Source organism: Amphiprion ocellaris, chromosome 23 (assembly GCF_022539595.1).
Source record: "Amphiprion ocellaris isolate individual 3 ecotype Okinawa chromosome 23, ASM2253959v1, whole genome shotgun sequence".
Taxonomy (NCBI): domain Eukaryota; kingdom Metazoa; phylum Chordata; class Actinopteri; family Pomacentridae; genus Amphiprion; species Amphiprion ocellaris.
The window spans coordinates 17,949,764-17,966,145 of NC_072788.1; the positions used below are offsets into that span (position 1 = coordinate 17,949,764).

Genomic DNA, 16,382 nt, shown 5'->3' on the forward strand with positions numbered 1-16,382 from the left:
TGTAGGTTCTCCGGTACCACAACTGGATTTCCAGGATCGTATTTCATGTCTCATCAATACGTTTAACAACATGCTCGCACAAACCCAACCCACTGCTTGGCCACTCACCTTCAGGTGTTAAATGGCACACTTAAATAGAAAGCAACGCTGCAAACATTTCAATGCTGAGGAAAGTCAAAATTCAAATCAAACTGAGAGGAATTATATGACTCTTGTCCTGGTTGAAAACACAAAGCCCAATAATTTCACATCTGAAATTCTTCTATAACATAAAAGGAATGTAGTACTGGTAAGATACTATAAATGTAGTAATGGATACATATACGGATGTTTTTAAAGATTTGTTTCATTTGATTTTTGGCTCATTACCATAAATATCTGTAGAAACACTTGCATGAATGTGTCACTGACTTGAGTGTTGCTCGTATGGTTAAGCTCACTCACATCACCACATTAGAGCATGTGTGGAAGGTTGACTGCTCAGCCTCTTGAAAAGCATAAGAATGTCCAAAATGCCAGCAGACACAGTGACAGCACAGAATGAAATTCAATCATTGCATCCAGTCAAATCCTATCCTTGTCTACAAATGACCAGTGAACAAACATTTAGACTCTGTGGAGCTGGGCACAGAGAAGAAAAGATGGCATTAATGCATCCATTTTGAAGTGTAGAGTGTGTGTGTGTGTGTGTGTGTGTGTGTGTGTGTGTGTGTGTATGTGTATGTGTATGTGTATGTGTAGATGTCTTTGTCTAGAGCACTGCAGCCCAGGAGGAGGGAGGCGGAGGTGGTGTTGGGGGGTAATGAGTGAATGTGATCAGTCTTCAGCAGTCTGCATGTCATTAGCACCACCCCACTACCTCCATCTTCCCATCTCCTTGGCTCTATGATCACACCCAAGGAGGAGACTGGGCTCACAGGCTGGATTAGGTGGAGTGAAGGGGGTGGGGCATGAACCACACAGTGAGACAATAATACTGCAGGGGGAAAAAAGTATATATATATATATATATATATATATATATATATATATATATATATATATATATATATATATATATAAAAATATATATAAATATATAAATATAAAATGTATCTAATTAATTAATTAATTAGAGGCTTTATAATTAATTGCGATAATCACATCTTTGTCAAATAGGAATATTTGACACAATAAGCAAAATTTTTCAATTCAAATAAATTTTGGTTGATGACTGATTCAATGAATAGACATTACATAAACAATTTTTTTTTTAACGTGTTATTTTTTCTAGGGCTGGGCGATATGGCCTTAAAAAAAAATCTCCGATTTTTTTCACAAAAAAAAATCCCGATTCACGATTTATCCGATTTTTTTTTTTACTCCCTACCTAATCTCCTCATGCCGGAGTCCAGTCTACTTAATGCAAATGAGCTGCGGCCCTGTCCAGGTAAACACACCAGATTGAAGCTGGAAATGCGCTGCATGTGGCATGCTGGTCCGGTTGTGGTGCGTTTCCCGCTGTGATCCAGTGTGTTTACCTGGAGAGGGCTGCAGCTCATTTGCATAAAGTAGACTGACTTCTACTTTATGCAAATTGGATGCAGCATGCGGAGATTCCACGCATTGTGAAACTGTCCTCAAACTTCTAAACTAGGCGTCGGTGACCTAAAACGAGGACAGATTGAGCTGCTGCACAGATTACTTCTCGCCTCAAATGCTTTCAGAAATACTTTTCGGTGACGTGTTTTTGAAATAAAAGGGAAAATTTGCGGCCGAGCCGCTGTGTTTATCATCTGCCGGACTGTCCAGCTGGAAGCTCAGTCATGTGACCATGTACCGGCCTGCTGTTGCTCAGCGCTGTCATGTGACCATGTTGTGGTCCGCTAGTGACCACCCGCCGTCCGTGTGATTTTCAGATGTGGTGCGTTGCCGTGCGGGAAAATCGCATCTAGTGGACACGTGCCTTTAGATCTGCGCCGCTCGCCGCCATGTTGTTTGTGTATCAAGCGCAGGGGGGAGGGAGGCGCACTCTGAACTACGGGAGCCCAGCGGGAAGGCGTTGGTGGCGGATGTTGATGAGAAAATCGATTTTCATTAAAACAAATCAACATTAAGTACAAAGTCGAATTAATCGATAAAATCGATTTATCGCCCAGCCCTAATTTTTTCCGTAATTAATTAGTCAAAATGAACGTGTTAAAGTCCCAGCTCTAATGTACATATATACACACACAAGATGCTCAATCCCAATGAAGGCCCTGAGGTTTCAGCTAATAAATTAACATACTAACAAGATGTGAATTAAAGTTTAACTGGAGACTGAACTAGGACAGTTGGTGTACAGAGTACAGACAGTTGCAGAGAGCACACTATCAGGCAATGCCAGAAAGTGTCAATGTGGCCTTCAGACCTATTGTGAAGTTAATATACTGTTATTTAACATGAACACATTATTAGTGACAGCTGATATAATCAGCTGAAAGGGACAATGGTGATAGAGACGTAAGCGAGATAAAAGATTCAGAGAGATATGCTGTTGTCTCAGTCTAGTGAATCCAGGTATTCAATGTGTTCAGTCTTATGTCTGAATAAGTACTCTGGCCACCTTTCTGTAAAAGTCAGGATCTCGGCAGTGTATAACCGGTACTCACAAATTCACTGGATATTAATGCTCTATATAGTAAATCGATTTACACATTCAGAATTCACACAGTTAAATTAAAAGCCTGACCAATAAACACAGTGCAGCATGATTTTCATTAACAGGTAGCTAACAGTAATTCAGACACAACCCTGGCGACATTTTTATGTCACTTTCAGCTTGAGATGAATCTAAACAAATGTAGTGGCATTAGATACATATGGACAGGCATGCACAACATGCCAGTGTAGAGAAGTGATCATTCGGAAGCAGTTTGTGTTACTGCAAAGAGCAATAGTTTTGAATAATCTGCATGGCAACACAAGGAAAAACCATTGCAAAAATGACTGGATATTGTCTAAAGAGCTTGTCTTCCTTCACATGGAGGATGAGATCACCAGGCATCAGTATAGGACTGTGACCAAACCATAAGGGTCATAGGTTTATACTGTGACTATTTCTGTAACAATCATGGTATGTCCAATTACAGTTGTAAGAAATATTATCATTGAAGTCACTCATGTCTGAACAACACAAAAGCATCACTTGCTTCGTGCATTAAATAATAATTAGTGGGTTCAATTTAAAAAGATCATTTCTCTCATTGAGCCTGTGGATAGTAGTAGTGTTCATTTTGTCACAGAAACTTCTCAGTCACTCTTCTCAAGCTGAACACGAACAGTCAACAGGGTTTTAGTTAAAGCTGCACATTTTACCATTTGAGCATCGACATTGTGATGTTCGCATGACCAGTAGTCTTATTGCAGAAAATGTGGTGTAAAGTAAGGAGAGCTACATCTAACATATCATCTTGCAACTTTTTTTTTTTTTGCTGCAAGATACAAAAAGAAAATTCACACTCTCTCTCATTGGCTAGTCTGTCTAATAGAATATCATTTACTCCAATTTAAGGGCTCTTGGATACATCAAATTGTTTTATTTATATTTAGAAGACATGGAGTTTGTTGGCATGCAGGCTCCATATGTGCACAGTCAAATGAGTGAGGAACAGGAGAAAAATGCAGAAAAGGAAGATCTGGTTGATAAAAAGAATCAACAGTTGTAGCCCTGAACAACTGAAGGAATATTTATCTCAATCTTGATTTTAACTGCAATAGTGATATTCATAACGTACTCTGTTCATAGAAAACAGCCCACGTAGAAGTGTATTTGATCCTAAATAATAATAAAAAATACTGACATGTATGTTAGTAACAGTTGAGATTAGAAAGAACTACTATTCAAAGGAATAGTCTGGGAAAAGACTTGAGGATTTGGGTCAGTATAATCTGTCCAATCAGACAAATAAAGCAGTGAATACAACATATAGCCTTGCAATCAGTGAAAGGAAAGTTAGCCCAGTCACATTTTTATGTAACAGCAGCAAAATAAATAAATATTTTTTCCCCCAATAAGTATTGATTTATATACAGAGTAAAAATGTTATGACCACAATCCAATGCGCAATATATTTGTCATGAACAAATCCACTGCAAGCACAGCTGTCTCATTAGGAAGTCCTTTTCCACAGTAGCCTTCAGCACTGTGCTTTACACAAAAGCGATGGTCTTACTTTAACCTGAAGCAGGCCTTGGTGCAATTTACAACATAAAAGCTGGAGAGGTGCTTTGAGGCTTTTATGTGAAACACAATGAGGAACAGGTTCATTAAAGGCAGCGAGCCATATCATACCTGCTCTCATGCTGTAGAAGAGGGGTGCTGAAAAGAGGTTTGGACTCTGGTTGCTACTCACTTGCATTGCTGTCAGCCAGAGTGTTGAGGTTGCCTGAGATGTCTCGCCTCCTGAACAGACACACCACCTTCGCTTCCACATTCCCATTGGCTGTCTGCAAGTGGGGAGTCAATGGTTACAAGTTAGCACCATTATGCAGCACTGGAGTTACTAGCTCTTCAGTATCCCCTGGAAGCTTGTTTGTCCTTCTCTTAAACCATACTGACGTGGTTAAAGTCATTGCCCATGCTAAGACGACCCATAGCTTTGCGTCATAACAAATGACTCTCATCGATTTGAATTTCTTTGCTTTTCAGTTCTTGTTTTGGGCAGTTTTGATTCTTCAGTCCATCCTATCTGTATCAACCACTCCTTTGTCTTAATCATCACTACTTGGTGGTGTCCTTATAATCTCATTATTATTACGGTAAGTGAAATCAAATGGAAATAAACACTTAAACAATATCTCTGTGTTATGAAAACCCTTATTTGAATAGTTTTGTTCATTATTTCTATCGGTTAGATCTCAATTACTCAAAATAATTGCTGTGATCTGGGAACACAGCATCGTTACTATAACAAAACCCAACAAGTAATGGAGATGCGCAGTCAGGCAATCCGTCGTAAAAAGCAAACAGTTTATCTAAACCACTGTATTTGGAGGCAAGACTGAGAATGTGTGTAGCTTTGGTTGAGTGATGTAGCCTCTGTGTTCTTTTCTCTGAATGTTAATATTCTTAAATCTCTTCACAATGCTACTTATTCCTAGTTACTAGAGTCAACCCCTCTACAGTTAAACCAGCAGCCGAGCTACATTGGCCTTCAACCATGGCCCTAATGCAAATATATCAACATCTTAAAATACTAGTATTATCATGGTGAGACATATTTATTTCACCCTAAAACGCTGTAACACTACACCCCTGTCAACTGAAGGTCACATATTAAGGGGTTTTATTCTCCCAAGATTAACTGTGATAACAGTGCTTCTGCCCATATTTCAACCTAGGCCTAGTGAACTGGGCACTCTCTCTCTTACTATCCATTCATTGTGCTCAACAGCCATTGGCACTCAGGACGATGCAGTCCTCCGCGTGCTCAGCACAAGCCCTTCAATGTAAGAGTGTTACATAAATGGGCTTAATCCTTTGACTGGGAAACAAGCCTGTGTCATACGCTGCTGCTGCTGTTATGTAAGTGCCTCCTGTACCAGTGTCCTGTCATTACAGTAGCCCTGATTTACCAACTAGTGTCCAGGAAACTGAACAAATTGGGGAAAATGAAGTGCATGCTAGCGTGTTGAGTAGAAGTGTGTTTGTGGGGTCTTAATACCCAATTTTAACATACAGCGGGCTGACAGAAAGTTCCGTGGCTGTGGTGTATGAGCTGAGACAACACAGGCTGGTTACAGCTAGAGTGTACAGTTAACTAGGAAAACACAAGCAAGTAAACACATTTTTAAGGGAAACATATGACAGTCTCGAAAGGTATGAAGACAACCAACCTTGTTGAGCTCTTCTATTCTTCGAATCAGGTAAGGGTTACTGGAGGAGTTCTCAAAGTACACGTAATCTGGAACAAACAACAGGTATAAAAGATTAGCTCATAAAGGAATTCACACATCAATACACGGCACAGCCTCAATAAAACAAATGTTAGGTTGAATGCATTTTATTCTAACAGTACACTTTCCAAAAGCCTCAGATACATGCTTGGTAGATCCCCTAATAGTTCAGATCTCCTCTAGACAGACAATTCCTCATTTCCGTCATTAAATCTTTCAATATGGAAGCCTGTCTGAACACAATGAGAAGTTGTTAGGAGAGCCAAACTCTGCCGCTGCAACATCTGGACTAATGTAAGTAACAGTTATAACTAGAGGAGGGGGGAGAGAAATCATGTTGCCATTATTATGACAGATACTGCAATTGCAACAGGAGTCACAATTTTAGTGCCGACAGTAATTATTGCATTTTTTTTTTCACTGAAACAAATATAAAAATGATGTGATTTTTGCTGTTGTAAGTACTAAACAAGCATGTTCCCTCACATTTGAAGAATATTATTTGTTGGCCAGGGCATCTTTGCAGTCCCCTGATGCTTTCCTGATAAATGGTATGTTGTCACGTATTTTAATGTAATCAAAAAATTAAATAAGAAAAATCACACACCCTGTGATACAGATATTGCACTTGGCAATGGTGCCATTTTGGGGAGATTTTGTTTAACCTTTCAATCCTAATTAGAGTTATAGAATAGTATTAAATCATATAGAGGGTGACATTGCAGTGTTTCACAAAACATGTAACAATACTCCACTTTTTTCCCCACTTGCAGCAACATGTAACAATTTCTCTCTTGTCTGACTGTGATGTTTCATTTCTATTTTTTATTTTCACTTCAGTTTTCACACAATATGTGCCCGCATGCTATAGTATGTAATCTGATTGGAGATGAGCTGAGGAAGAAGTCTTCAATAAGTAAGTGCTGCTTAACTATTCCACCAAACTTATTAGGAATCTTTCCTTGAATGCTGAATGTACACAGCAGACTTTTTAGTCACCTGTCCCTTGCCTTACTTTGGGGAAAACTCCAACACCAACACCTACAAGTAGTGCAAATCATCAGGTCTAGAGGCACGTGACTGGCAAGGGACAGTGATGACAGCAAGAGGTTGATGTGTTGATCATTAATGGAGGGAAAATCTCGGGTGAATGGAGACAGGCTGTCAGGAAATTACCCTAATCAATATTTATGAGAGTGAAATAAAAACATGCCCTATTATATCTCTGACCAGAGGTGGAATGTAAATAAGTACATCCAGTCAAGAACTGTGCTTGAGTACAAATTTGAGATACTCGCACTTGAACAGGGTTTGAATTGTTGTAATTTGTACTTTGCACTTCTACCCCACAGGTTAGATGTAAATACTGTACGTTTTAGTTCCCTAAATTTACCTGGCAGCATTACTTATTGTTAATTTACAAATTAAGATTCTTTTGCACAAAACATATACACAAGCAGTGTTTCCTCTAGGATTTTTTCAGCAGCGGCGGCAGGCTCCCTGCTCCCTGACGTGACGTCACTTTCAAGGCCGCGGTCTCGCGAGTAATTAACGTCGTATTAACCCCTCAAAGAGTAGATACTGAGCAAGATAGTTATCTGTAGTTTACCTTAGTACTCGCAAGTACCCGACACAGTGCAGGACTGCTGTGAAGGTGGAGACAAGCGGCGGTGGAGTATTTACGACGATTTAAAAAAAAAAATAAATAAATAAATAAAAAATTTGAAGGAGCGGCGGCTGGGATTCAGCAGCGGTGGGCTGCCGCTGCTGGATGAATGTAGAGGAAACCCTGACAAGTTAATCGAAATGTTAGGTTTAGTCATAAGTTAAACTACCCAACAGTTTACAGCAGTACTGCAGAAAGAGTTAGTCAATTTATCAATTAGTCAACGTACAGAAAATTGGCAAATATTCTGATAACAGTTTAGAGCGCTAGAAGAACATTTCACACTATTTTCAGAACTTTTAGAAATTAAGCAATCAATCGAAACAATAATTAGAAGAGTAATCCATAATGACAATAATTATTAGTTGGGCCATTTGTTTTTTGTCACTGTCATCAAAATAAACAAGAACATAAACACTGCTAATGAAAATGATGGCAAAACAAACTTTATAGACACAATGGTGAGTGTAAAGAGGTTTTCCCTTGGCTAATTTTCTGCCAAGAGGTAACTCTTGTTCTGCTACTGGAGGCTCCAGGACAGATTAGACAATCCTTATACGATGGATAGCACTTATTAGCATCAATTTCTGGCCAGAAATGCTTCATCTCCAAACAACAACCGAAGTAGGGTGCTACTCTGGAGCCTCCATGCACCAACAGAACAAGAGCCACTATTTCATATTGAAAGTTAGAAAAAGGAAATAGTTTCTTATGCTGGCCATTATATATATAAAAATTGTTGCCTTTGTTTTACCCTTAATTTCATTAAAGAATGTTTCTTCTTCTTTCCCTCTTTACAGGCTTGTTAGGGATTTCGTTTGAGCACTTTAAAAAGCTGTTTCCTTTTCCTTTGTCACCCAGGTGGCTGGAATAGCTGAGAAAAGATCATAAAGGCAACTGCATGGGAATTATAGGATTGTTCCCTAGGAATTGTGGGAATTTTATTGAATGACTCCACACAGGAGGGGACGTGATTTTAAAATCACAGAATAGACCTACCACTAAACACACAAGCAACCATACAAATCCTCACTTCACACAACCCAGAGACTCTGTTACACATACTCATGTAAAATTGTATTGCACCAGTGCTGCTGTGGTGATAACATTCATTTATTCATTGCACTAACTACTATATTTGTAGCACGTGCAGCATCTGTGTCACACCACAAAGCCCTCATACTGAAGCAAAGAATTAACTCTGACCCAAATGTTAGTCAAAGAAAAAAGTCTAGGTTGACCAACTTTTGATTGGCTAGTTGGTCACAGGAAAAAAAAAAAAAAAACAATTCCACAGAAGTCGGTCCCAGACAGATGTCACTCAGCAATACAGACAGGAAACTGACAAAAACGTGTGCTGTCCAGAGTGAAGTTGTAGAGAGAACACAGTATTTGCCTACAATTACAATCTGAATCACGATTATCTGCCTCAAATATGATCAAGTACACACAAATATGCAATGCTAATTTTGATGCACAAATATTTCAAATAACTCCCTTTTAAAAGGCAGTAATGTGTAATTCCTTAAGCTAAACAGGGAGGGGGGATTTACATTTTAAATGCACATGATCTAAAGAAAATATTAAATAAGGTGACAGCTACGAAAACCAACTTGGCAGAGCTTCAGTCATTTTAGAAAATTTAACACACTGTCCACTATCCACTCAGATTAGACGTTCAGAAATGACAAACAATAGTTTTGCAAAAGTTTATATTGCCTGATGTGAGGGAGCAGTCTATCTAGTTACAAAAGGTTGGCAATAGAATTACACAACATGGTGACACCTTACAATAAAAGTGGTAACCTCAGTGTTTCAGACACACTGTCAGGAGCTCAGATGATCGGCTCCCTCTAAAGCAAAATCTCAAATTGTAAAACTGTAAATGTAATTTACATAGAGAGACAGAGAGAGAGAGAAAGAAAGAGAGAGAGAGAGAGAGAGCAGTATTACTTCAGTGTATGCTGGGCTCTCTTAATTCACTATCATTCTGCACATAGAAATGTGTGACACCAACAAAAGGTGTCAGCAGGTCTCTGCCTCTTTAGTTCAATCCAGAGCTCTTCACAGCCCTTCATTTTTGCCACAAGTAATCTTCCCCACATACAGCTCTGACGCAGTTTAGACTTCAGTCAGGCTGCTATTAGCAGTAAAATGAATGAGGCAGAGGCGGAAACAGATCAACTGAAATATGGTTACAATGTAATGTACACAGAAATCACAGAGAAATGTCTCAATCTATGCCCATAATGCCACATCAAATACCCAACAGCCTTACTAGACTAAAGACAATTCTTCTTTCTATCAGTGGCTGTGGTGTGAATAATATGAAGGTGGTCCTGTGTCTATTTAGGCCACATCGAAAGGTCAAGAGGCCAGTGGGCTAGCCGGGAGCATGACAGCCAGACAAGCAAGCAGTCACTGCAGTCAAAATTCACTCCACACGTGGCAAATATCCTCTCGTCACATCTCAAAACACTGACCTCAGCTTAGACATAAAGAAAACTAAATAAATTCCAGAGAAAGCAGGTCTGTTAACCTCAGCCTTAACCTCACACCAGCTGAGACAGGAGAGACACAACAAACTGTAAAGGTGCTGGAAGGCAGCAGATGTAGTAACAAGTTAAATTCTGTCACAGAAGGAGTCAGTTATCAACTCTAACACCATCGAACACTGAAGGAAACCTTAAATGACAGTAGTGAAGCTACCCTGCTTTGCTGAAAACATAATGTAGAACACAGCCTGTTCCAATACAAGTAAAGCAAGTGTTGTGTACAAACAGTCACCTACAGAGAAAAACAGAAAATGAACAACTCCATCTTCACCTGGTACTACCAGCTAGTTGGTTTCTGGATGTGTTAGGTGTATCAAGACAGATTCATGTTAATCCGTGCAGATGGGCTATGCAATCCAATTGGGCCACATTGCTTCTGGAGGTGTTCTGTTGTACGCTGTGATCCAATCTTCGCAGGTGTTAATGGCACATGTACAGTAATGTACAGTATTATCTTGAGAAAAAAAGCTGTTTTATCTAAAGTTGTCTGTCAAAAGGCCAAAGATGAGCCTCATTCAACAGTATCACTTCCTTTGACCTGGGACACAGCCTGTTTGTTAACAAGTCCACTAGCTTTACCTACTAAATTTGCATACTGAGATAGATTGCAATGCAGGCAGCCTTAAGACCACTAGAACACATAACTTTGAGTGTACTGTAAATGCAAATGCCTGTGATCAGATGTCATTATCCAGATCACCCAACCAGATTACAGACTAAATTTATGACACATTTCTGAATTAGAAACTGTTGACCAAAAAGGGCAACAGAGGAGTTTATTTAGGGGTGAGAGTTTGAGTCTGGGCACAGTGGACACTGTTAATATTTCTGAGTTTTTGTATAAAATGTAAAAAGGCCATATTTTCCATATGATAACCACAACAAAAATAAGTTTTTCCTTTGCCAAAGCAGAGGTATGTTTTCACTGCTGTCTTTCTGTCAACAAGAAAAAAGAAAAAACTACCAGCCCGATCTTCAAAGTTGGTGGAGAAAGGAAGAACTCAGTGAATGTTGGTATGAATCCAGATCACTTTTTTAAAATTACAAAGTACGGCACTGGCATTGGCCACTCTCCAAGTGTCCGTCTAGGTTAACTCCTATCTTTACCCTATGTCATGCTTTAAATTTATGCATAACATTTTGTTTTTGTAGTCTGTTACTTCACCAAGGAACGGCGGCGGAGTTATGGGATGATCGGCGTTGGCTTTTCTACCTACGTGTCTGTTAGCAACATTACTCAAAAACAGATTAACAGATTTCAATTAAATTTTCAGGGAAGGTCAGAATTTACACAAGGACCAAGTGAATAGATTTTGGCAGTCAGGTGGCTTATAGTCTGGATCCACAGATTTGTTAAAGATTCTGTACCATTGTGAGATAGCGGCATAGCGTCACTGTAACTATGACAACAAGTGAACGCTACATCAGCTGCCTGATGACGATCACATGATTGTGATCCTACTATAAATCGACCAATGCAGACCACAAATTTTTTATAGAATTCATTCAGAAATCATACAGCGACTGAGCAGCCTTGGTGGAGTGCTGCGCTCTCTGAGTGCTTTTCTTGTTTCATACGGTGTCCATGTATGTCCACATCTATATGTTTTTACTCTTGTGCGCACCATCATATGCCGCAAATCAGTTAGCTTTATTAACCATACAGTTTACGTTTCAGGGGTTAGAATTACAATAGTCGACACTTTTATTTAAAAACAAATAAACAAACAAAAAAACAACAACAAGAAAAGTTAAATCACTCAATTGAAAACTGCCAATAATGTTTTTGTCCACCCAGCTCTACAAGATACAGATCACATGTTAATACCCGATAGAAACTGAGACAAAAAGAGCCAATATGTTATTTTCATAATAACGGTCTGGGTGTGGTCAGCAGTAAGGACAATCATGTCTAAAGGGAGGAGAAGTGCAGGAACCATCTGATGAAACCCACTAAACTCTTTTTAATACATCTTATTTATTTCTCTCTACTTCTTTTCATTTACACAACAGCATCTGCTGGCAGCATGAACTGAGAGATATCCGCCTTTAAACCTTGCACTGATCAAACCTCAGTTATTTATCATTTCACACCACTGCCAACCGACACAATGCTCCCTTGCAGCTTATGATGTTGTTCTGAACAGCAGTGTAGCTTCACGTCAAGCTCCATCTGGTCCTCCCACAAGCAGGGACAGAATCTCAGGAGGATATCAGTGAGTTTCTGAAGCATCACCACAAGCAAAGATGGAGAAGGAAGGGCTCAGACAGGGAGAGCATTTCTTGCTCTACTTCACACACTGATGGGGAGCCCGAAAAGAGAAGCATCATCTCCTTGTTCACAGTGAAGGAACACAACATCACACATCACATTACATAACACTGGCTGAAGCATCAAAAGGGGACGGGCTCTCTAATGTGCCTGACATGACTAATTCAGCTCTTAAGACATAGGTATGGTGAAACAAGAGGGTTTTTTTCATACTCAAGCCATCCGTAGCTTCTCTTGGTCTGTGGGACAAATCAAAGAATGCCCCAGCTGATGGATCAATGATCCAGGAAAGACATGCTGGACTTCAGAGGCTTTATCCGGTCTACCTTTGTGAGGATGAAACCTAATTTCCTCAATGTAATCATGTCATCTATGACAAAAGATCAGCTGGTTCTTTGTTAATGTAGTATGTAAGTATCACTAGCTCGAACAAAAAGAGACTATGTGCTGAGGCAGCCATGAGTGTTTGGTGTGGACGTATGCGGCTGGAGTGGCGCAGTGTGCCGGGTGCTTGAGGGTGAATGAAGAGGAGGAAGCCCTTTGACTAATCTCTGGGGAAGATAATGATCTTACATGCACGCTGAACACTGTGTGCTTCTGGAGGACTGGTAATATAGGAGCTCGCCCATACAGAACTGTCTGTACCCGCTAGCTCCACAAAAGAAATATTTATTGAACACAGAACCCATGGACACTTCTTTCAGAAATATGAACTCACTCTAACAGATTAAAGACAGCATTGCCAATAATGTACTTATTACCAGATGTATTTGTGTCCTTAGTGTTTCTAGATTACATAATCAAAAAAAACTTAACCTTGTTTCTGTGTGGGCTACTTAAAAATCTATTTAGACGTCATTACATAATCATATGCATGTTTCTAACTGTAATATATGGGCCACAATGTGTATCACACTGTAACCCTATATTTGCCACATTGTAGTGCATTCCTGGTATAAATATTCCACTGCACACATGATCCAGGAAGGTGGGCTTTTTTGCAAAAAGCGCAACTTTGTGTAAGAAACTCAGCAGCTCCTTGCAGCTTCCAACAAAATGGATTATGTTCCAAGTTTCCCCAGAATGTTTGTAAAGAAACATTACAGACCTTTATGTGAGGAACAACTCACCAACAAACCCCTATACTGTCTTTCTTAACAGGTCTAATGGAAACATGTCACTTCTGATATTTGTCATGTTTACAGTGTCATAATAGAACCAAAATCTAGCCTGAATCCAGAATTCACACAAAGCTAGCTCAAAAATTTGCTTTTTAAGCAGAAGTGAGATGAGTAAATGAGACAAGAAATTAAAGTTATTTTACACTAGGAAAGGATCAGTTATTTTAAACTGCACTTATTGGCTTACGATATCATAAAATAATTCATGAAACTTAGAAAATGTTGTGTACATCACTACATATCAGATAAGTAAATGGCAGAACAAGACCAATAACTTAACCATGCATTCACGGTCAGCGCCTGATAGTTCTCAATAATCAGTTCATACAGTTACTAGATCACTTTTTACGTTTCTGTACAGCAACTTCTGTCGGGCACTTTCTTGCAGGTCCTGTACTAAATATAACTACATAATAAAGTGCTGACAATTTGCAGGAGCATACTTTTGTCTTCTCATCCCCCAGAAATAAGAAAGGTGTTTGGAAGCGAGGAACTACATAAATATTAGCTGGGACATTGAAGGTAAAAAAGTGAATAAATCCAAAACTTAATTCTGCAGTTTTAGAGCTTAATTTGGCTTCTGCAGAGCAATTATGTTGCTCAATCAACACCTGTCTTTCGTGACATCTCAAAATCAGCCCAGTGTACGACTCTGCCACTAACACTGCCAAGAGGTTAGCTATCTGCTGTAGATGTCAGAGTGACTCATCAAACTAACCAGTGCTACCATTGCAATACCATTGCAATGATGCACAATGCAAAACACAAGTATTAGTATATAGTATATAGTGTACTATCGTACATTTTGACAGAGACTGAAAGTTCAAGCATTTAGCACAGAATTATGCAGCATATTCTCCAAAACAGTGTTCAATCAGCATGACCTAAATACCATGCAGACTCTTGTGTCCTTGGCAGCAATAAGCCTGTCACACTGTCTCACCGTCCATTCAGCTATCTCTGTCGTCACTACAACAGACTCCAAGAAAGTACACTAAGTGCTATCACCGTTATTACAGCTGACAGACTATGGACGATGCACACAAGCACGGAAAAGACGAGGCGATAGATCGGCAGACCTGTCCATATCATCCGATCGATAAAAGCGGGGAAAATACAGTAGAGACAATCTAGCTGGCATTCTCTACCGGCGTTTAATATCTCTCAACATCAATGCTGACGTTTGGAAACGCGGTGAAAAGTGGAAATCGTAAATGAATCAACCTGCAACATTTTACTGTATTTTACAAACACTTGTCATATGACTGGATGCTGCAAAAGTGATTCATACAATTTTACTTTCTTACGTACTGTAGCTTCCATCTGGTGGATAAGAATATCCCGCTACTTATGAAACGGGAAGTCTCGCCGACACTGAAATTGTTACAATGGTAACTACCAAGTTAGTGGTAGCTAGCTTAGTTCAAATTTCCGGGATTTAGTGCGACTTATAGAGCTTAATTTGCCAATTTTTTATCCAAAAGTATGTTGAATAGTCTCAAGTTACTTCACAAAATACTTGAATGTTAATATAAGAAGCAACCTTGCCGTTCAAACACACAGCGTTAGCTAACTACACAGTAATGCTACGTACCGCTAAGCTAACAAAACTTAGCTTCAAAGTTAGCACGGCTAACGCTGCATGTGAAGTGATATGGCGGAGGCGATAATGGAATTAACCCACCCTACTGACGACGCTAGCCGACAGCTTTAGCAAGCTACTGCAGACGCCGCTAGAATTAGTTAGATGCAGGCAGTCAACAGCTAGCAGCTAATGCTAGCAGCATTGTGTTCACCTCCAGGCATAGACCAGTCTGTGCTTCCAGGACGTTACCATATACAGACTCCGCGTCACAAAATGGGACAATTTACGGTTGCTTCGCTTGCTTGTATCTACAAATACAACTCGTCAGGCTCAAATATCCACCCGGCAGCAAAAATTTCAAATTAAATGCAAACTTTCAGAACCGGTTCATTATGATGGGTGACACTAACTGCACGGGACATCACATCGATTTGCTATAAAAGTTGATAATTTCGTAAAATAAACACTGCTTGGTGTATTATATCCATGCCGAACGCACAAGCAGCCCGGCTGACTCGAGCTGTGTAGGAACTAAACAATAATGTTAGAGTATTTATTTGCCCATCGGCTCAGTCACATTACAATGTTGGATGTTTTAATAGATTTGACGTTCTTCCATGCAAGAGTGGAAGCACGTACGGACGCTAGGCAAGAGCTAGCTTTAGTTAGCGGCTAACCGAACCGACAGCTAGCGGCTAACTAGCCACCTTTGCTGTCGAAACGAACAATCACGTTGTGTGTGGGGGGGGGTGTCTTAAAAATGTAAAACATTCCTTACCTCCCACTCGATACATGTTGGCCGCCATTCTCTCGTAACCTTTATCAAAAGCAGTCCCAGGGTATTCCCCGCTTAGAAAAGGTCGATGGGGATCTATTTTATTCCTTCATTTATCGTAGACACCCCCGCCGCGAAACAAAGCCGGCTCGGGGCACAACAATCCGAGCTGTGGCGGGTAAAAAGTTGAAAGTTTCCGTTAGCAATGCTCAGGAGGTTATCCCCAAAAATACAAGTCTTTGTTTTCGGTCCCTCGGACGACCTTCCTCTCCTCTTCCTCACTCACTCACTCATTCACACACAGCTAGCCTGTCTCTTACTCCACTCTTCCTCCCATCCTCCGCTCCCAGCTTCATCCTCCTCTTCTTCACCTCCGCTCAGTTCAGCACACACACACTCGCGCACAGAAAACACACACTCACTGTCCCC

At 40.0% G+C, this 16,382-nt stretch overlaps 1 protein-coding gene across 1 annotated transcript in view; it reads right to left on the minus strand.

Moving 5' to 3' along the window:
- Nucleotides 1-16,337, minus strand: part of mta2 (metastasis associated 1 family, member 2) — a 38,474-nt gene extending 22,137 nt beyond the window's left edge. The window contains exons 1-3 of the mRNA XM_055007830.1: nt 15,957-16,337; nt 5,860-5,927; nt 4,377-4,470 (exon numbers count right to left, since the gene is read on the minus strand). Of these exons, the coding sequence (XP_054863805.1) occupies nt 4,377-4,470; nt 5,860-5,927; nt 15,957-15,984 (190 nt within the window). The 5' untranslated portion in view covers nt 15,985-16,337. The remainder of the gene's footprint in view (nt 1-4,376; nt 4,471-5,859; nt 5,928-15,956) is intronic.
- Nucleotides 16,338-16,382: the final 45 nt, after the last annotated feature.